This window comes from Zonotrichia albicollis, chromosome 11 (genome assembly GCF_047830755.1).
Source record: "Zonotrichia albicollis isolate bZonAlb1 chromosome 11, bZonAlb1.hap1, whole genome shotgun sequence".
NCBI classification, from domain to species: Eukaryota; Metazoa; Chordata; class Aves; order Passeriformes; family Passerellidae; genus Zonotrichia; species Zonotrichia albicollis.
In genome coordinates this window covers 14,492,715-14,514,430 of record NC_133829.1, presented here as the reverse complement: position 1 = coordinate 14,514,430, position 21,716 = coordinate 14,492,715, and the positions used below count along the sequence as shown (strand labels likewise).

Below are 21,716 nucleotides of genomic sequence, written 5' to 3'. Positions count from 1 at the left end.
AAATGCTGTGTGTTCAGCTGCCATGTGACATGAGAGAGCCTGCAAAGCTTTTGGTTAGAATTTTCCTAACAGTCTTTGCTGATTTGTTGTATAGCTGAGAAGGGACACACATTTCTTCCAAAGTAGTGGTCTGTTTGCCCTAAAACTGCTGTAATTGGTATCCTTTATTTAAGAATTTAATTGGTTTCTTTTATCAGCCTCCCTAGGGAGATCTGGTGATCACACAGGTTGTGTGTCTGTCTGTATTTCTCTCTTCCTAACCTACTCTCCCTGATAATTTCTGTTTCTGCTGCTCAGGTTCAAGTAACCTTGATAAGGGAGAGAGAACTCAGTCTCCTACAGGCTTCTTGAAAATCCACTGCAGGGGACAAAGGACAATCACCAGGGTCTTACCATAATCCACCTATTTTGTCTTTTAGCATAGGATATATATTCTTTTAATATAGAATATAAATTATTCTGTGTCTACTCAAAAGGGATGTGTAAGCATGATTTCTTACCAGAGAAATCTGTCCAGCAGCAAGCAACAGTGATACAGAGGTAATTTTTTGGACCAGATGCTGACACATACACCTTCTTTTAAATGCTCATTTGCTTTGCACAAAGGCTGTACTGCATTGTGAGCTGCAGCTGAGGCTTTTTCATACAGTCAGTTAGGTTGAAAAATATAACATGTGTGGAAAGCATTAATGTTAAAAAGACAGTGCTTTGGGACATGAGATTTCTGCTTCCATCATTGAAAATACTAAATACTTGTTTGTTCACAGATATTCTAAGCTTCAGGGGCTTTTGTATTTTATACTGACTTTAATAATAACTTTTATTATCACTTTCAACTGACTTAATAATTGTTAATCACTTTGCTTTTAAAAAACTTGTTTTATCAGTATTATTTCAGAAACTTGAGTTGCATAAAGAAAATATCTCTCCATCTCCCCATTTTAACCCTTGTCAAGAGGGGATGGATCCTGGTAGAAATATCAGTGATAGAGAAAATTATAGAAAGACCTCAAACTCCTTTTAGGCTGTATGAGATCTGAATGGGGGAAAGCTGTCAGAAATTCACAGCCATGGGAAGAACTTAATCTGGGTTTGCACCTTGTTAAACATCAGAGAATCAACCACAAAGACTCAAAGCCATAGAAAACCAGGCTTCACCAGTTGTGCTGCTCATAAACCTACTTGTAAAAATCATGTGTTTTACTCTTTATTTGCCTTCTGGTTTTTGAGCCTTTTAGCATTTTTCTCCACGTAGAGGGTGCTATACATTTTCTCCAATAAAACTGCTACCCTGATAATCATATGACTTAAGGAACTGGGATTTAAAGAAAAATAACAAGTATCATGGGATCTGTGGTAAAATTAAAGAGCTGGCAATCCCAAATCCAGCTATTGTGCCTAGCACTGCAATATGTTGTTGCTGTCAGCTCTAAGGTTAGATCCAACCTGGTGGGGTTAGATCTTGCAGTGTTGAGCATGTGACTTGCACTCTTGATTAGTGGAAAAAATAATTACATTTATTTTTTACATACATCTAATTACATTTATAAGATCATTTCTTCATCAGCCTGAAGAACATTTAGGCATTTTGAACTTTAGCATTGCTTTGTCTTGTAAAAAACTTAGAATTGGATGACTGTTGGGTTTTGTTCTGACTAGGAATTATTCACTAACTTGTTCAGAAGTTTTCTGCTCAATAATTGAGTTTTGCACAATTATTTGTTCTGATTTTAACTTTTCTTTTACTGAAAGATATTGTCAAAAGTTTTTATGAGACTTGGAAGCTTCATTCATGTTTGGTTTCAAGAAGATAGACGCTTTGGTGCCAGGCTTTTTCCACAGGATTCCCTGGAGAAAGGAGCCCTGGTGCAAAAATTTAATGACAACTCTCCCTGCCTGAGGGCACTATTCAGAAACATAGAGGTGCCATGAAAACCAAAGACACTGTACTTGGAGTAAAACATTTGTGCACTGTAATTATTCTTTAGGTTGGGGTAGATTGCCTTTAGACAAGGGATTGTGTTGAATTATGACAACTTTTAAACCCTGACATGTGTGGAAGCTGATGTTTTCTTAGGCCACCTCATTCCTAGGCCCCTTTTGAATGTGAGATTGAAGTTCTTGAAGGACTGAAGCACAGACCCAGCTGTGATAAAATCAGTGAGATTAAGCACCTGTAATGCTCTTCACTTGTTCATTGTCCACACAAGATGATTTTCAGCTGGAAACCCAACCACTTGGTGTTGTGCACCTGAAACATCAGCTCAATGGAAATCTTTTGCTTTCTTGAACCTTTGGTAGCTCAGTCTAAAGGCCTGAAGACTGGGCAGGAAGCTGAATTATTGTAGCTGGATGGACTCCTGTGTTCACTTGTGTCCCTGCCAGTAACTCACAGTTACACCTTCACCTCACCTTAGCTGCATGGTTGTGGGACTGGATGAATGGAATGGGCTTCTGCAGAGCCCCACAGTCAGAGCAGGCTCAGGTGGCATTTTTGATTATTTACCTTGGTTAACCTGCCATAATGGTTGTTTTTTTGGGCTCTGAAGATTTTTCACCCTGCTTTGTATGTTGAACTTTTTCAAAAGGGGGCCTGCCCAGTGGTGCTTGCGGTTTGATTGGGACCTATTTCTTTTTTCCCACTCTTTGGTAATAGTAAGCAGAGATTGCCTGCAGATATGTAATAAAGTATTTAAATATGATTGAAATGTGTACATATTCCTTACTAAGGAGTTACATAACCAGGAACATTTGCTATCTATCACTTCCAACAGACTTCCTCACAAGAATTTGCTAAGTGTGTATGTATTCCTGTATGTGTGTGTAAATATGATATATAATGCAAATTTCTAAAAATGTTGCCAGATTGAAACACAAGCTGTGTCTTCTTAGAAGTAAAGCTTTGAATTTTTCATTGAGGTTTTATACGTTTTAGAAGCTTAAAATAAGAGAGCTGTGTTTGGTTTCGATTATTTGCTTAGACATTTCATTGCTGATCAGGGAGTAGGTTCTACTGCTCTATCCAGAATAGATTTCATGACTGTATTCCATCACTACCATAAAGTGTTCTGAGGTCTTGGGGTCTTTTGGGTTGCTGTGACCCTGAGAATGTTAAAAGTCTCTTTTCCCAGCCCGGGCACTTGAAGAATGAGTTGGAGCTCTTCATTTCTCAGTCTCAAGGTTGTTTATTGTATCTTATCTATAAAATTCTTTCTCCTGCCCTGCTGAGGTCCATCCAGCAGGACAGTTCCAGGCACTCTGCCTGCCCCCAGGGCAGTGTTATGTCTTTACATTAAAAACTACAGATACAATGTTTACAATTACTTTCTAATACCCATCACCTATGTTAGGCAGTGAGCTTCTACTCTAAACCAGTCTGTAAGTGCCAAAATCACAGCAGAAGATGAAGGCCAAGAAGGAGAAAAGGCTGGACATGCCCAGTTCCCTCCATCTTGCCTCCTGAACCCCCATACCAAAAACCCTAAAATCTACTTTTTCCACCCCGTGATAACTTCACTATTATTCTACCTAAACTGTTGTGGCTTGCTGACCTTCATATAAGGTTGGTAATTTGCTCCACGGGTCATAATCAAACCCACAGGTGTTTTGGTCTCTGTGCCAGGGTCTCTGAGCCCCCTGGCAGGGGTCCTGGCCGTCCTGTACAGCCAGAGGGATGATCTGAATTCCCACCCTGAGGGTTTTTTTTTTTTAGGGAGGGATCCCTAACGGTATTTTTTTTTCTTTCCACTGGGAAATAAGACACTTAAGTGTGACTTAAATCATGTCATTTGTTGAAAGGACCTTGTTTGAAGAATAGCAATGCGGCGGTGAGGAGGAACGCGTGCGTTCGCTGCGGTCCGTTCGGATCCTCTCCGGTTCCCCGGGGTTCCCTCCCCTCACCGGGCGCTGCTGCAGAGCGCGCGGGGGCCGCCAGGGGGCGCCGTGGGCACGGCAGAGCCCTCACGGACCGCGGCGGGAACGGACAGACATGGACATGGGCACAACCAGCGGGACAGCCGGGGAAACGAGTGATACAGGGCAGGGGGATCCATCTTCTCAAATCCCTTCTTAAAGAGAAGGGATGGCAGGAAAAATGAGTTGTGGCAAGGCCGTGCAGCGGTTTGTTTCATAACTTGTTCAGTACTCTGGGGAGTACTTTGTGGGTTCCTGGGAAAGGTGTTTTTTAAGATTGCTTGCATGTGTTGTGTAAGGTTAATCAAGAATGTGTAAGATTAATCAGGAATGCATATGTAGATGTGGCCCTTGATCTTTATTCAGGGATTTTCTCCATCACTCTGCCTTTATGAATACTGAGTAAAGCTAAGGATGTATTTTATTTTTGGATAAACTAGCTTCTTTTAGAAAAAAATTAGTGTTTTTAAAACGTCTATAATTAGGATAAACTCTTGATCAAGGAAAAAAGCCTTATTCAGTTAATACTCTTTTTAGAATGTAGTTTGCATTAGTTGGTTTTGATCTTTGTATGGAGAATATGTTGGCAAGGAAGGCCCAGGACTGACTTCAGTGGGGGCAGCAGACCCTCCTGCATGGGAGGCAGTCATGAAGTGCACATCTGGGCTGGATTAAGGGACAGCTTTGGGAAGGAAGATAGAGAAAGAAGAGATTTGTAGAAGCTGAGAGAAAACTGATTAGGGAACTTGTGCTTTAAAACTTAGGAAAAAACTACAGCAAGTTGTTTTGAAACAAATAAATTTAATGAAGGCTAATTGTCTAATAATGGAATTTTGTTATCTAGCTCTCACCTCCACCAGTGTGAAACACAACACCAGCTCAGTTAGTTTGAAACTGAGTCTGATGAACGGCCAGATGTTTTCTGCCAAATAGAATGGATAGTTTCTGCTCCCTCTTCCTTGGTGGTAAAACTAGCTTGCATTTCTCTGCTTTCTACACACCAGTTTAATATAATCAAACTTCTAGGGAACAAGAAAAGTCCCTTAATTTAAGCCTTCTAAACATTGTTATTTGATATGATCAATGTGTTGAAAAGTCATTAGAGAAGATGAAGACAAAAAAATTACTAAAAGCTTGTTTCTTTAGGAAGCCTAGTTTAAAAGCATAAATACACAGTCAAATGAAGCAATTTAATTTTAAAAAATCCCTGAAACAAATCTAACCTGTTTTCTAAAGAAAGATAGCACTAAAGTAGTTTGCTAGTGTTTCTCTTTTATTTTAAGACTTGGGGTTTTTTACACAAAACACTAACAGAATAATGTAATACATAATTGGGATAATGTTTGCAGTTCTTAAAATTCTGAATAATATCTTAAGGAACAGTACATTTTTATTTGCATTATTAATGATGCATTCACATTTGTGACATATTGCCTGCATGGGGTTTAGTTCATTATTTTCACAGCCTTCCCCTGAACTCTCCCATTCAATGCTGGATTTCATTGTGTGGTGTTTTGTTGCAGTGGCATCTAGAAGGCCTTCTGTGCCCATGTGTGCTTTATTTTGTTATTCAGTTACTGGTGATCTCCTTTAACATGCACTGGTGACCTGCAAAAGTCCTTCTAACCAGGATTATGCTGTAATTCCATGGCAATAGCCCCTTGGAAATTCCCTGTTTAGGAGTAGCTTGAAAGCCCAGTAGCAGAGGAGGCTGCCAACAGAATTTCACCAGTAAAAGACAAGCTGCATTGAGAATAAATAAATTTTAAAAAAGGGGGCTTTCCAGTTAGTGTTCCAAGGAAATTCTTGCATATAATTGTGTTAGAGAAACTTACTCTGTCCAAAGCCTCTTGCCTTACTGTGCATTGAGGTACTGCTGTTGTTTAATGTATGATATTAGGTTTAAGTAATGGAGGAACAGTTTGAAAATCTGTTCTTTAACCCCTTTTCAGACTGGTGCCCAACTCCATGGTGTGTCAGTGGGTTTCAGGGGGACTGTACACAGATCAGAACAAGTCTGCTACATGCACTGAACTTCTTATGCTTTGGAAATTGTTTTCTTAAAAATGTAATGGCCATGCTAAGTGTGAAGTTCCTGTTTTATTTTATCTTCCAGTAAACACTCAGCCATGTGCTTAGGGGCTCTTACAGTGCTCTAAACACAGCATGTTGTATTTATGTAGAAATTTTGACATGTCAATTTGTCTTACTGGTTGATGGTGCTTTCTGTTCATTTTTGTTTGTTAATTTTGTTAACATATAACTTTTCTAGAAAATGAAAAGGTTTGGACAGGAGCTTTCTATTTTGAGGAAATGAAAACATTTTTCATATGTTCTGGGAAGAGGCTTCAATGGAAACGCCCAAATGGCATGTGAAGTAAATCAAAATAAGTTAAAGTATGCTTCCCAAATATTTGTGTTGGAAAGAATCTACACTTTTTACTTCATAGTGAACATTTCTTTTGTTACTTGGAAAATATATGTTCTAAAAATACTGTGCTGTGAGAATGTTTAGACTTCTGTAAACAAGGGGCATCCAACCTAATATGGGTATATTGCAGTATCAAATTGCTGTACCAGGAAAATGAAGCAGCTTCACTTTCATTGTTTAGAAATCAATGGCTTTCTTCTTGAGACTTCTTCATTAGGCAATAATGTTGATGAGGCATAATGGTCATGGAATAGCTAACATTGAAAATGTTCTGTTCTTCTCAAGTTCTGTTGCTGATTGAAAAAAGCCAGGCTCTGGAAGTGGCTTATAATGGTGAAAATTAAACACAGATTATGATTCAAGCATAAATAGAACCCAGCTTTTTTGCTCTGTGTGTTTTTTTACAATGAAAATAATCCTGCTAATTGCAAAAGCTACTATCAAGATAATGCAGTATCATATCTAAAAATATTTTTCATGGTCACCAAATGCTTTATACTTTTTCAAAGACTCATATATATTACTTTTAACTAGCTTTATCTTCAGTGTTTTTATCTTAGTAGTTATTTATTCTGTTTTTCTTGACTTATTTATAATTAATTTGATTGGTTTTAATAGTATTTAGAAACATTAAGATGATAAAAATTCTAAAATTGTGCTAAAGTAAAAATTTCCATTTCAAATACCAACACAAGAACATAATTTATCAATAATACTTTTCAGAACTGGCTTAGTTCTGCCCTTTAGGAATTTGTTTTTCATTTTTCATGTAGGAAGAAGAAAGACGTATGGCATCTATTGCAGCCAGGAAAGAGGAAGAGAGGAAGCGTGAAAGCCACAGACAGACCTTGCTTAAGGTATTGCCTTGGCTGTTCTAAGGTTACTGTAAACCAGTTTACAGCAATCATTTATATCCCTATTTTTGCTGCAGCTATTGTATTATGTATCCCAGTGTGCCTCTATCTATTTTCACAGCTTCAGCAGTGCACTCCAAGACTGACACTGTTCAGTCAGACATGCAAGGTACACTTTAGCAGAAAGCCCATGTGGAACACAAGTTAGTGGATGGCAAGCTTCATTTTCATAAATCCCGGCTAAAGCAAAGGATTCCTCCAGTGATTTCACATTCCTTGGTCTCCCCTTTCCAGGTGAACACTTGGGCTGCAGCCATGCAGGCTGATCTGAAGTAGTTTTTCCTTCATTTTCTCCCATTGAATTGATTCCTTGCTGTGGATAGAGTGCAGGGGCCCTGAGGGCACAGGCAGGCTCCAGCTGTGTGTCTGTCAGCACACTCTGATCTGGCTTATCTGCCAGCCCAGCTGGCCTGCTGGGTCTGACACACACAGACAGCAGTGCCCCACCAGGGGAGACCCTGCTGCCCTCCACAGCACTCATCATGGGGCTGTTGGCTGCATGAGCTGTGCTCCTCATGGGACACCAAAGATCCAGAATCTGCCTCCAAATCATCATTTGGCTCCAAATCCCTTTTTTTTTGAGGAAAAAGCTGTCTACTTTTTTCTTTAGTTTTGTTTTTTTTTTTTTTTTGTTAGCCAGTTATGCCTCTACAAACAATCTTTTTCAATTTGGCATTCAAATAAACAAGAAATGCTCACGTCCATATTAAGTTTCCTAGGTGAAATCATATTTCATGAAGGAGATTACACTGGATTAGTTGCAGGAGGCCATAAGAAGTGGAGCAAACATACAGAACTGAAAAATAAAAAGGCACAAACAGAATGTTAACAGTATGTTAAAAGATGTTTTAAGTATATCAAAAATCCCCAAGAGAATAGGGGTGAAAAATTTTGTGTCCAGTGAATAAGAATATGTTTTGATTTCCTGTATATTAGTATCCTTGTATATTTCTGTTTGATTAAAAAATTGTTATAATAAAAAGAGGCTTAGATATGCTTTGAGGGGTGGTTTTGGGTTTTTTAAGCAGTGTGTTTGTTTGGTTTTGGTATTTCTTCTTTCCCTGCAAGATATTGATGTATTGAAAGTCTCTTCAGATGTGAAGTGTTGGTGATAGATCTTAGTAGCATCAAGAAATGGAAAATTAGTAAAAAATTTTCACACATGACATTGTCTAATGCTGTTGAAATTTCTCTCTGACTATAAAAAAAAAAAGGTGGGTATTTATTTGTAGTTCATGTTCTTAACCATTGATGTAATGTTTCCTTGTAGCAGAGAGATTGTCTTGGTGGCTTACATTTTGGGGTGCTTTTTGCTAGTGGAAAATTTCCTTAGAAGAAAAAATATTTTTAACACCTGGTGTCTTCATTAATCAATTTCAACATTACATTTTAGACTTTAATTTTATCAAAGTATATTTCCTGTCTTCGATTAGTTAAGTGGCACAGCAGTCAAATACCAATATTTTTCATATTATTTGATGATTTTGTAGATTTTCCTTTGTAAATGGGTTGTTATGATTCAGGCTTTTTTCCTGTTCCACACATTTGAATTAAAGGAACAAATATGCTCATAGATACAATGTCCAGCAAAAAAGTTGTCAACTATAGGTTTCTTCATTGTTAAATCTGAAAAAAATATTTAGAGAATTATCTTCTGCAATTTTTTACCATCACATTTCTCCAACATTTCTTATGCTATAGAAAATGTAAATGAAATTATAGGCACTCATTCAGTAGCAAACAATTGCTGTTTTCCTGTATGCACTGCATTGAAAATGTTTATTTCACCAATGTCATCTCTTCTTTTTCCCTTGCTGATACTTGTCTGTCCAAACAACAGAATTTCTTCATCTCTTTTTCCAGACTTCTTTTTTATTGCTTCCAACCCACTCTTCTGGGAAAGCTTCTGATGTACTTTGAAATGTATAGAGAATGTCATTCCTTTCCAACAGTGGTCGAACTTAATATTTACTGGAACAAGAGAAAGTTACTGCTAGCAGAATCTTCACACTTGTAAAGTTTGCTTTATGCAGAAGGAATTCATGGAAGTTTTTGAAGTTCTGTAGGAATCCAGCAGCCCACATCTGAGGGCTGACAAAGCAGTAGAGCTGTACAGTAATTGAGGTTGGGACCCTCAGCCTTGAGAACAAACAGAATTTTCTAAAGATTGTTGTGATAAAAACCACTGATGATTCCAGCTTCCCTCCCCTTCTGTGACATGGGCTCAGTCGTTGTGGAAGTCTGTAAGTGTTGAGCACTAACCAGAGAGCATCAGAACTCCCATGGCAAATGGAACATGAGCTAGAGTTTTGAGCTCTTTAAAATGGAAAAACTTGCACAAGTAGCAGTTTCCATGTCCTAAGTAGCTTAACTTCATGCTTTCATAATTTGTGGATTTATTATGTTACTTTTCTTGTTTCTTTATTGCAAATTTTGTGAAATTATGTTCTGGCACTTATGCAAAATAGCACTAGAACAATGCATTGATTTTAATGCATAACCACCAACCACTAGTACAGTTTCTTCAGTTTGAAACAATTGAAAATGTTTTGCTTGAGCAGCACATTTCAGACCAAACAAAAGTGCTGCTCCTGCCCTGCCATGCCTCATGGTGCCCCGTGTATCTCGTTGCAGGAAAAGAAGCGGTTAACGATCGGTAACATCGCCCGGCAGTGGGAGATCCAGCAGAACCAAATCGCTCTCGAGGCTTCTTTAAACAAAGATAAAGAAAACGAGCCCTGCCAGATCAATGGCAGTGCTGCATTTGTATTTCCTGAAGAAAGCAGGTATTTTATTTGGTGATGCTTTTGCCTGTTCAAGTCTTCAGTTCCAGGTTACTGCTTCTCACCACTGAGATCTCGCTGTATTTTGTTATCAAAAATACAACACATGCACAGCAACCCTGAAAAGATGGCTTACTTTGCTTTTGACCATTAGAAATGAGTAACATGTTTAAAAAGCAATAGAACAGCAACTCATTGCCTGAAGAAGTGCAAGCTAAATTATTATGTGATTTTGCTAAATAAAGGACAACTTCATGTTTACAAGAAATGTTAAATGTGAATTCCTGAGCCTTCTTGAGGCTGTTCATTTCCTTAACAGCTTAGATTGTTGCCTTCAGTTTAAATGAGCAAGATTAAGATGTATGAGCATTATGAAGATTTCTAATCTCTTTGTGTATCAAGAGGTTTCATAGTTGAAGTCAGGCTCTTAGCTTGAACTGCAGCATCTTTTATTAGACTGCTTTCACACCCATGCAATAACAGTAGCAGTTACCAGATTTAGTTTTATTCTCAAGATAATTTTAGTGTTTTTTGGTTTAAAAGGTATTATTTTTGCTTATTTACATCTAAAAAAGTGGCCATGTGGTGAGAAACCACTGCAGAACGTAATGAGCACTGTATGCCTTGGATTTGGCTGAAACCAAAGTAGCACTTTAACCTTGGCTGGCTCAGGCAAATGCCTGAAAAAATAGTCTGCACAAATTCAATAGCAAGTACAGCTTCCTGCTGTCCCTGGTCAATGCTGCAAATGTCAGGGATGCTCAGGAAGTCTTTGTCTCTCACAAGCAGAACCCATCTGAGTTTCAGTCTTGTATGGCTAGAACTGGTTCTTATCTCCAGTCAAGTGCTACATCTTTTGAATCACTTTTTCCTTAGCATGTTTAAATTGCCATCATCTTTTCTATTCTTGTGCTTCCAAAGGTTTCACCTGAATGCATTTGCCCATTGCTTTCTTGCCTGCTTGGTTTCTTTGTCATTTAATTTAGTGTTGGTAATCCCTCCCCCAATGACCAATGCAGTGTAACTATGGTAGTTTGACTGTTTCTCTATTAATGAAGAAATTCCCATTGCTTGAGAAATGATGCTGTTTTGATGTATGTGTTTTATCATAGTGAAGAATTGCAAGATGAGCTACTAAGCAATAAAATTGGAGGTGAAATTCAGAATAGATAAGTAATTAGAGCTTCACATATGAAGTGGTAGGCTCTCAACATTTTCAGTTGAGTGAAATTTTAGAGTTCTGATTCTTATTGTCAAGAGAACATCAGATTGCTGCTAGTCAAAATACATTAACAAGACTAAGAATGTGGTAAAGAATAAAATAATAACAGTCATTACATAACTTTCTAAACCTGAAATTTGTGCTTATCCTTAGGTCTTTGTACACTTTAGGTCCAGCCAGCTGAGTGTATCATGTTTGTATCTTGTTTGAAGTAGGACAAAAAGAGATAGTATTCAGGAATACCTGGATTTATTGCTCAATTTATAAATTGCTCTTGTCAATTTGAAGGGTCGCACTATTTGAAAGAAATGCTTGAGTTATTGCTGATGTCCACTTTTACATTTCACATAGCAAACAGAATGTGAAGGGGACATTGCTTAAATAAATACATTGTTTGAAGCTTTGTTTAGATATCTAAAGCAATATGAAACATGCTGGGTTACCATTCTTAGCTCAAATTTTAAAGCCAATTACTAAATATGAATGGACTCTTTATTTAATTTGCCCCCACCACCAACTCAAATACACCCAGACCCTTTCTGCTGAAGAAGTAGAACAAATACAGTGTTACTTGATGGAAGAAGGGTTTTCCAGCCTTTACTGTATTTGAACCAGATGGGGTACAGAAAATGGATGAATGCTGAGCAATGCCATTGCATTTGACAGTTGAGTTTTGGTAAAAGAAAGGACTGTTATTTGGTAGAGTGATGATATTATTTCAAAATCATCTCATTTATATCACTGTATTTTTATTTCCTCTACAGATCTCTTGATACAATCCTGAGCAGTGCAGTACAAGGCTTGTCTGTTCTGGAGTCTCATTTAGTGGAGGTGGAAGGAGACACTCTTGGCTTGTATGGTGCTGGGGCACTGGAGTGCCTGGATCGAAACTGGAGTGTTCAAACAGCTGGCATTATTGCTACAGTCTCCTTTATGTTCATAGAATTTGATGAAATTGTTCAAGTGTTAGCAAAAGTGAAGACAAAATTTCCTAACTGTGTGGTGAGCATGCCTCATGTTTCAGCTCTGAACAGCTGTGGAATATGGGTTGTCTAATAGAACCTTACTGTGGAATATGGGTTGTCTAACAGAACCTTACTTTGGCATAGCCCCCTCACTAAGTGCTTTCATGTCAATAGATACAGTTAAGAATTGCAAATTTCCTTCTGTTATAATGATAACCTTGATACTTTAAAATTAATAATTTAAATTTAGATTTATTTTCAGACTGATTTTTATTTCTTTTAATTCCTTTGGCCTACCTAATTATTTTTAAGCTGCAAAACTTGTGTGTAAATACAGTATTGTTATGAAACCATGGTAGCAGAAAGACTTCATTTGTGTGTCAGTTTAAAGAGCAAAGTGCTGATAGGATAAAAAGATGAAGATTAGAAGGAATAGCTGACTAAATCAGCACAGTTAATGAAATTCCTCAGTTCTTGATGGAGAAAAGCAACATGAATGAGAAGTCTGTTCAGTTTGTCTCTGTTTTTTTCTTAGTCATTCAAATCAGTCATTTTGATGCAAATCGTAAAATAGAGATAACAAACATTATCTGAGCAAGCAACTTGTAGCTCAGATTGTCTGGATCTGGAGCTCTCTGCTGCTTCTCAAGATTTTTAGTATAACAAAACTTAATGGTTTAATTGAGACTGCTCAATTTGTGGGGAGCTCAAGACAAATTTATATCTTAATGAAACAATTGTTTCACTGTGGGTGAGGGACAATTTGTGGGCGATAGCAGGATCACAACTAAATTTTTACCTTCACCATCAACTTTTCCCCCTAGCTCTTCCCACATTAATGCTGCTATGTAGCACACACCATGCTCATAGGAACATTAGTGTAGGGCAGGGTATGAGTTAGGCCAGCACCCTGTGCCTGAAAAGGGAAGAATATTTTAAAAGCATGTATTGTACTTACTTTTATCTGTAGATATTGCCGGTGCTTTACTTGTAGAATTAAGGTAGGCATTGTTTAAGTAGTATCATTGCTTTATGTAACATTGAAAAATATTCCTGCTTTAAGTAAAGATTTTACATTGCTTGGGGCTTGCAATGTTGACTCTTAGTATAAATAATACAGCACTAGGTTGATACATTGATGTGTTTTGCTACAGAGATCTCAAATGAAATGCCCTCACTTGCTTCATCAGACACATGAGTGTTACAGTTTGAAAATAGAGTGGCACAGAATAGAATCATTGTGTTCACTCTTTGTTTCCTTATTTAATTTATTGGGGTTTGACTTTCCTTAGCACCTGAAGTTCAAGGAGACAAATCTTGTGGCGCTGCAGCAGTTCAATGCCTTGGCTGAGATGCATCGCATGGAGCAGTTGACAGTTGATCCTCAGGGAAATCCAGTTGTCAACTTGACTTTGTGGAAATCCTATGTTCTCTTCAGACTGAACCATTTTAATCTGCAGAAGATAAATGGAGAGAAGGTAGGACGGTGGTGCTTCTTATAATTGCTCTTGCAGAATAAATTAGTGTTGTTTTTAAAAGAGGAGATGAACTCCTAATGAAATGAGCACAACCCTGTCAGTGTCTTTTTGGTATTAGGGGGAAAAAGATTTAAGTAGACTTCACCATGTAATTTCTTGTGCAATTAACATTAAAATTAATAATATTTAGTAAAATTATGTGAAATTATTATTAAATAACTGCTCAATTTCACTTGATTTTAAGGAGTACTTTTTGAGAAAATCACAGCACTGACATTGAATACTTAAGCAGAAATGTGTTTGACAGACTCCATTGTAGTTTACTGTATATGATTATTTACAATTGCCAGTGTTACGAAATACCATAGAATCATATTTTTTGCTTTAAGCCTGTTACAGGAAAAGTCTGTCAAATCGATTTTTAAAAATTTTTTCTGCTTACTACGTACAAGATCTTTAGGGTGTATTTTTTGTTGTTGAGTGAGCATTTCATGTTTAAATAAATAGAAAGTTAGGACACTAATATTGCTGTTCTTTGTATACTTTGTATTCCCCTTTACATCAATTGAAATTAAATTTATTCAAGCATATAAACCAGCTATTTTATACTTGGGCTTTGATCATAAAGGGGGTGAAAATAGTTACAATGCAACACAATGTTTGAATGGACATCCAATTTTAAATGCTAAGTAAGTTTAAGAGATGTTATGGAAGTTAATTAGAGCAAAAATAATACACAGCTTTAGCGTTTAGATCTGGTATTTTAATTTGGTCATCATCATATGTTTTTAATTAGATATACTTGTTATCTGATCCAGCCAAAGCTGGATGTCGTGGTTTACTTGGTTTTAGTTGTATAAAACATAGATTAGTTGTTCAGAAGAGTAAGAGTGGGTAAAGAGCTTAAATGAATTAAGTAGCAAAGAAAGGATGGAAATAGGGCTCACTCCAACAGCACAGTATCTTGAAAAGGAAAAAAATATAACTATAAAAATCCCATGAAAAATATAAAATAACTTCAAATGTAGTACTTTGCTGAAAAAATGCTCTTCAAATTAGATTTAAAAAATAGAAAGTTTATTTCTTTTTTTACTACATCATGTTTTCAAAATCTGCTAGTGATTCAGCTGAAAAGCAAACAGATAATTCTTGTGTTTGGTCTTCATGCAGAAAGAAAGTAACACAACTGTTTTGGTAGACTTTTTGTTACAATCTCGAGGTCAACAAATTCAGTCTCTGAGGGAAAACTTTGTATTTAATAGTTCTTGGGGATTAATTTAGTAAATGGAGCACATGTAGCCCAGCATGATTTTATGTAGGGCATATATCAGATCTTAAATATGTATGACAAGAACATTTTTGTCCTCAACAAACTTTTTCAGCCAGACCACACTACATGAAGATGTGCATACAGATTTGTTTTTTCTAATGTCATTAATCATTTGGAAAGTGCCTTAGCTAAGCAGAAGAAAGAGATGAGCTCTGATTGCTGTTTTTCATTACCCTACAGCAGAAGTCATGTTATTCAGCTTTGCAGATGTGTATTACCTATTGGATTAACATGAGTAATAAAAAATTCTATTTCAATGTAAAGAACACAACCCCTGAAGTGATTCTCAGACCTTAGATCAGCCCTAAATAACAGTTCCAGATGACAGAAAGGGAAATGTGCATATTCTGCTATTCTGATCACCATTTGTGTGCAGTGTTTGTGGAGACAATATTGTGTTGTCAGCTCTGAGCTACGCAGAGTTGCAAAGTAAAAGCAATATATACTAACTGAATTAACTAAATAAATTGCATCACTCCAGCACTTTTAAACTGTAAAAAACTTCTTTAAAAAAACTGTTATTTTCTCCCCAGCCTTCCCCCACCATTCCAGTTAATATTCCAGCTGAGTGTTGGTCTCCCCCTAACAATAATTCTGTGCCCTTGTCCAATTGTTACATTTACTAACTGTGAAGAAGCAAATTGTCTTTATTGAGATACTACATGAAATTCTTCCCAGTGATAGTAATTTCAGATTAATTCTAAGCTCAGATTAATTCTAAGCTGTTCAGGTTTGAAGTTACCAAGCCCTCCAGAGTGCTGTCCACCCCATGGTATGGGATAGAGTGTGACAGATGCACTCCTGTGCCTGAGCAGGGCTGCTGGCACAGTCAGTGCCTGCTCTGTGCACTTGGCAAGGGGCAGGCACAAAGCCTTACATTTATGTGATACCACCGTTATCATCTTTTTGTGATTAATGGAGCAAACAATGCACTGCACTAAGATAGAAAACATGGGTTTCTGTGAGCTGGAGACTGCATTCAGCATTGCTGTCTCTGTTGACCTGGTCCTTATGCTTCTCTTAACATAAATAAATACATTAAAATCACTTATTTCTCCAGCAGGCATTTCTGCCTGCACTGGGCTTTGTTCCCCTAGCTGCCTTCTGTGCTCTTTGTTTTAGACCTTGCTTCTGTTGCAGACTGTTCAGCAAGGTCATCTACTCCTAGGCTACTATGTAAGAGTTACTTAATTTTTAAGTGAAAATTAACAACTCCACTGTAAAAATGGAATTGACTTTACATTTCTATTTTCCTGATCTGTGTTTTGACTGAATTTACCCCTGCATTATGCTATTGCAGTATACTTCAGGCAGGTGTAGAATGTATAGTCTCTAAACATTACACAAGAACACAAGAAAAATCTGTTAATGTGGATCAAAATTCCATTTTATGCACACATTTCAATAACACAGAATACAAAGTTTGTCTGGAAGTGCTTAGTAAATATTGTGAGTATTGAAGTGTATTTAATAACGGGTTACTCTCCCAAAGTATGTTGTAGGATGAATGGAAATTAAATTTCAACCAGAAGTTAAGAAGTCAATGAGTAAGTTTCATTGTCCAGTGTTACCCAGGTCAGATTTTGTGATCATAAAGATTGCTTCTGCACTCAGTACAAAGCCAGGGGCCCAGAAACTGTGCCAAAAAACTTTTGGCAGTTGAAGTCAGTTCATAGTCTGGCCATCAGGGAGAAACACAGGCCGTGGTCTCCAGAGATTACAAGCCAAGACAAACAAAAAATAGTAACCACCACCACCAAAGAATGAATCTCTTCCACTTTCTTTACACTTTTCAATTTTGTATAAAATGAATCCTGAAAATTTTTCAACCACTGGAAGTTAGCCTAAAGAGCAGCTGGAACTTAATATTGAAACAACAGTATGGTAGACATTTAGAGAAATATAATGAGTGAACACTTATTTTCAGGAGCTGAAAAATACAGAGAAAATTTTTTCCCTCTAAAGCCTCTCTTTTATAAAACCTTTTCCATGATGCTGCCAAAATAAGGGAGTCTGTAAGTTATCTTTTCACATGTGCATGCCCAGAATCTTTCTGTTTCTCCAGCATAGCTTAATCAGAAATTTTCCAGTAAACCTTTTTGTAAATGCATGCAGTATGGAGCAGAATTAATATGTCTGGCCTTCAGAAAATGAATGTAAGAAACCTTTTTAAAATTCCTCACTTCACAAAGACTATCATGAAGCACAGGGCAACATTAAAATATCCAGAATGACAGGAAATAAAACAAGCACCAGTACCCCATCTGGTTTCTTCTAAAATATATTTAAAGTGCCAGTAGAAGAAAGTCTATGTTTTGAAGATTGCCTGCAGTGGATCTGTGTGCAGTGCTCTATATAATAAATTTCAGTTAATTCTCAATGTGCATATGTAATGAAATATGCATGGGCTAATTTTGAAATGTAATTTTTTTCTTTTTTCTCCCCTTCCCACTCTCTCACAGGTTACTGAAAGTGACATTGTAAAGGCAGAAAGGCTCTTTGGCATTCTGGCATATGTGGCATCCTCAGAGCTGCCTCATTACCGCATGCTTTCATTATTTGGAGAATCCAGGTAAAGTACAAGAACAGGACTGGAGTTTGTCCAGAATGTGTTGCCTAACTCTTTTGCACCCTGTTATAATAAATTCATTTTAAGTAAAAAGATGAAAATTTCACAAATACCATCTTCTAGAAGATAGGTCCTCTGCATAATGCACAGGTGTTACCATTTCTCTATGTAGCCAGAGGTTTTCCCAGACCTTGTCTGAAGTCTGCTGAGGAGATGAAAAGGAATATGCACACAAATGCATGTCAGGTCTGCATTTGTACTGGGATTGCTGGACCTTCATGATAAGAACTGGTTATTTAGTGGGTAGTTTATAGTGGATAATTAATGGTTAACAGATTTAAGAGTTGTAGTGTAAAAGAGGCTGCCAAACCCCCCTATTTTTAGTCTTCTATAGAAAACTATGCAGAAATACTTAATAAAAGTTAAAGCTGCAAGACTTCCTATTTAGGAGATGCTATTTGATATCAGAGTCAATTGTTTAGAGACAAATTAAATAAGGGACATCTAGAGTCATACGTAATTGAATAACTTGACGGTGCAAAGTACTTTAAAGCTCAAAAATCAATGTTCAAAAGCAGAACTCCCCCTTCACAACAGCTAGAAAAATATGCACTTAAAAGTTTTTGATAATTAGGATTGTAAATCTCATTTCACAGGAGGAAGCAATTCCATTATCTGCTGGAGGGAAAGGGAAAGAAATCTGGGGTTGGGAGTGAGGAAAATAGTGATAACAGAAGAAGTGGAGGGGAAAGCACAGCTCGAGCAACGTTGAATTATATGACAAAAGATTTTCATATGGAAAAGCTTGAGGTAAATATACCATTACAAAATATTTACATTTTCTGTTAGGTAACCTTAGGCTACTACTCTTTGAATTTATCTATATGTCAGATTTCAGTTGGGCTATTAAGAATGGTGATTTTAAAAGATCCCTTCTTAATGTATTTACATATCTGATCAAACATTTTATCTAACTGATCTTTTCCTCACAATACTGGAAAATGCTCAATTTCTGTCTTTGGTGAAGTGATTCCTGAACAGTGCCACGGTCTCAGAAATACATTCTGAACTACAAGCCATATGGAGTGAACACAATTTTTTTAGGAAGAAAAATGTATATTGCACATGTTAGTTGTTTCCTGAATGAATTGGTGAAGAACACCTTCAGACAATGCATGAGATAATGCAGGCTGTAGTAATAAAAAGCTGCTTCCTAGCTTTTAAGTGAGCTACAGGAAAATAAATATATAGGCAAAGTACTAGGTTTAATTATTAATAAAATTGCAAGCTGGCTTGTTTCAGACAAGGGCATCAGTCACGCTTGTTTTAGTTTGTGTTTTTGATCTGCTCACTCTTTTGCTTGGGCAGAGGGAAATTGTTCCCAGGGTGAATATGATTTTTTCAGCCACAATCTCCCTTCTGAGCAATCATCATGAGTTCTAACTGTAGGCACTCTGCTTCCCACATTTGTCCCATTGTTTGCTTTTTGATGGAAATACGTAAATCCTGTACTGCGAGAAATTAAATCAAATTCAGTAATCGCTGAATCTTTTATTCCATTGTGGTTTTATTATCTCAGATCCACAGCATAAGAAGGAGACTGTGACTGTGTGGAGAGTTTAAATTAAATTAAGAAAACATTTCAGTCTCAAAAACAGTGATAGCTCTTAAATCTTTGAATGGCATGGAGAAGGCAGTGAAGTATTCCTGTTGTCCTTTACCATGGAACCAGCCCTATAATAAAATAAAGTGAGCTTAGTATTTGTACAGTCCATTAAATAAATATGTTGTTTTCTTTTCCCAGTGCAGCAATTCCCACCTTGTCCTTTGCTGTAGCATTATGCCTGTGGCAGCAGCTACTGCAGGGTGTCACAAGAGTACGTCCTGGCAAAAGGAACCCTTCCAGGTCCCCAGCAGCAGTAAACTAACATCACAAATGTGGCTGAGGAAGCGTATTGCTAAAGATGACAGGCTTGGGTCTTTGATTAATAATTTGGGGTTTTAGCTGACACTGCTGGAAAGCATTTTCTCACCTTTATTAGTCATTAAATCTTTGTTTTGGTGGCCTGAAGCATGATCTAACATTTTTAACAATGCTGCCATTGTGCCAAACTAGCTATATATTTAGCTTACTGTTGAAAGCTTAAGGCATTTTATAGGAACTTTGCAGAAGCAAGGATTAATACATTTTGATGTACTAAAACTGAGAGCTAGTAGTTACACAAAACACAGTGTCTTTTTATTATTGTTAAAAGTTCAGCTTACCTCAGTATCTAATGTAATACATATTAGGAACCAGCACTTGCCAGGGTGACTGTGGAAAAGGATGAGTACTGGGATGTTTTTCTAAGACCATGTTCTTGTTAGGGCATGTAGAGAAATATCTGCTTTTCAACTGTTGTACTGTAAGGATGAAATTCTGGGAAGGGAGAGAAGGAAAATTAGTTTAGTGTTTAATAATTTCTGTACATTTTCACTGCTATGCCAGAAAGCAACACAAACTGTGATGCTGTTAACAGGTATTTATATAGTTACTTGAAAGTTAATTTCAGATAAATTAATTACTTAATATAGTAGGAACATTATGAATACATTAAGGTATTGTGGCCACACTCATAAAAGTGAGTGGGCCATGCAACTTAAAACCAAGGGGAGAAAGTGCACAACAGCATCTGCCAGCTAATTGCTTTTGTTTCATTCATTCAATTTTTGAGAGGGTTTTTGTGGATTTGCTCTTGTTTAGCCTTTTTTTCCCTTTTTTTTATACATTGTGTAATTTCCTCTCATGCAGGAAATCAAAGAAAGAAAAACCTTTTGCCAGACATACGTTGAGAACTTAGTGAAAGAAGCAGCTGACATCAATATGAAGAATGAATCCTTGCAGAAGCTCTGGCCTCAGCTGTTCATTGAGCTTGTCAGAGATGCAGTGCTGGAAATCCGCAATAAAAACTCCTACATGAAACTCTGCCTCCAGAGGATCACTGAGCAGAAACAGTAGAGTCCTGCAGGCTTTTGGTTCACTATTCTCTCATGTTTTACAAACTTAAACCAATAGAATATGAAATTATCATCACTAGGGCATCCTTCACTTCCTCCCCACAAAGGGATGCCTTTAAATCTTACTTAACTCTTATTATTTTTGAAATGAAAGTTTACTTTGATACTGCTTTACCAATGCTTCCTTGGCTATCTAAAGTGATAGCAAAGAAATGACTTGGTGATTGTTCTACTAAAAGTTCTTGTTTATTATTTTCTGCCACCCTTGATTCTGTAGTGCTACAGCATTGATTTTTAAGGAACAAATTTAAAAAGTTTGCCTTATTTTTATTGAACACTTTTCAATTGTCACTTTTTTGACTGCTGCTGTTTAAAACCCCCAAGAATAGTAGCTAAATTTTTTATGACCGGAACCTAATAAATTATTTTACACCCTGAACTCAATGAAGACTTATTATTATTCTTTAATTTGTCAGATTATAGAACACTTTTTCACATGAGAGTGCTCAGAATGTTGACATTTAATCAGCCTAATTCTCAACTGGACAAATTGCCCAAACTCAATTTCAAATGTTTTTTGTTAATGTTACTAAGGTTGTGTAAATTGTTATAGGTAAAATATGATTCCAGGGTGTTCTCACTTGAGCTTTATTTTTGTTTTGTTAAAATATGTTAGTATAATTTATTTTGTTTCTTGATTACTAACTTATTAACTTCAGATATTTGCCAAGATCAAATGAGCTAAAATGCATGCATTACATTTGGTAGGGAGACTGATAACTGCTATTCAGTTGTAATTCATTTCTGTGACTCTGTGAAAATTTCATATTATCAATAAAAATAAATTATTCACTTTTACCTTTCACAGATAATATAAAAAAGTACTGTATGCAAAGAAAAGACTTAATGCTGCATGAAGAGATGAGACACAACTTGCCCCAAAATCAACTGAAAGGGTAGAAAAAACCTCATTCCATAGCACAGTAACTGCCACAATAAACAGCTTGCCAGCTTCTGTCCAGAAATTGAATCTAGGAAGCCTTAGCAAGTCCAGCTGATTGCCATGGATGGCATTCAGATGCAGGTAGAAAGTTGTGCCATTTAAATTTAATTTT

The 21,716-nt window shown here is 36.9% G+C and overlaps 1 protein-coding gene across 1 annotated transcript in view; it reads left to right on the top strand.

Annotated features, from left to right (window-relative positions):
• The window catches only part of LRRC49 (leucine rich repeat containing 49), a 39,336-nt gene extending 17,877 nt beyond the window's left edge, over positions 1-21,459 (top strand). Inside the window, exons 10-16 of the mRNA XM_074549457.1 lie at positions 7,117-7,200; positions 9,892-10,043; positions 12,027-12,264; positions 13,520-13,705; positions 17,498-17,607; positions 18,261-18,414; positions 20,396-21,459. Of these exons, the coding sequence (XP_074405558.1) occupies positions 7,117-7,200; positions 9,892-10,043; positions 12,027-12,264; positions 13,520-13,705; positions 17,498-17,607; positions 18,261-18,414; positions 20,396-20,602 (1,131 nt within the window). The 3' untranslated portion in view covers positions 20,603-21,459. The remainder of the gene's footprint in view (positions 1-7,116; positions 7,201-9,891; positions 10,044-12,026; positions 12,265-13,519; positions 13,706-17,497; positions 17,608-18,260; positions 18,415-20,395) is intronic.
• The last annotated feature ends 257 nt before the right edge of the window (positions 21,460-21,716 follow it).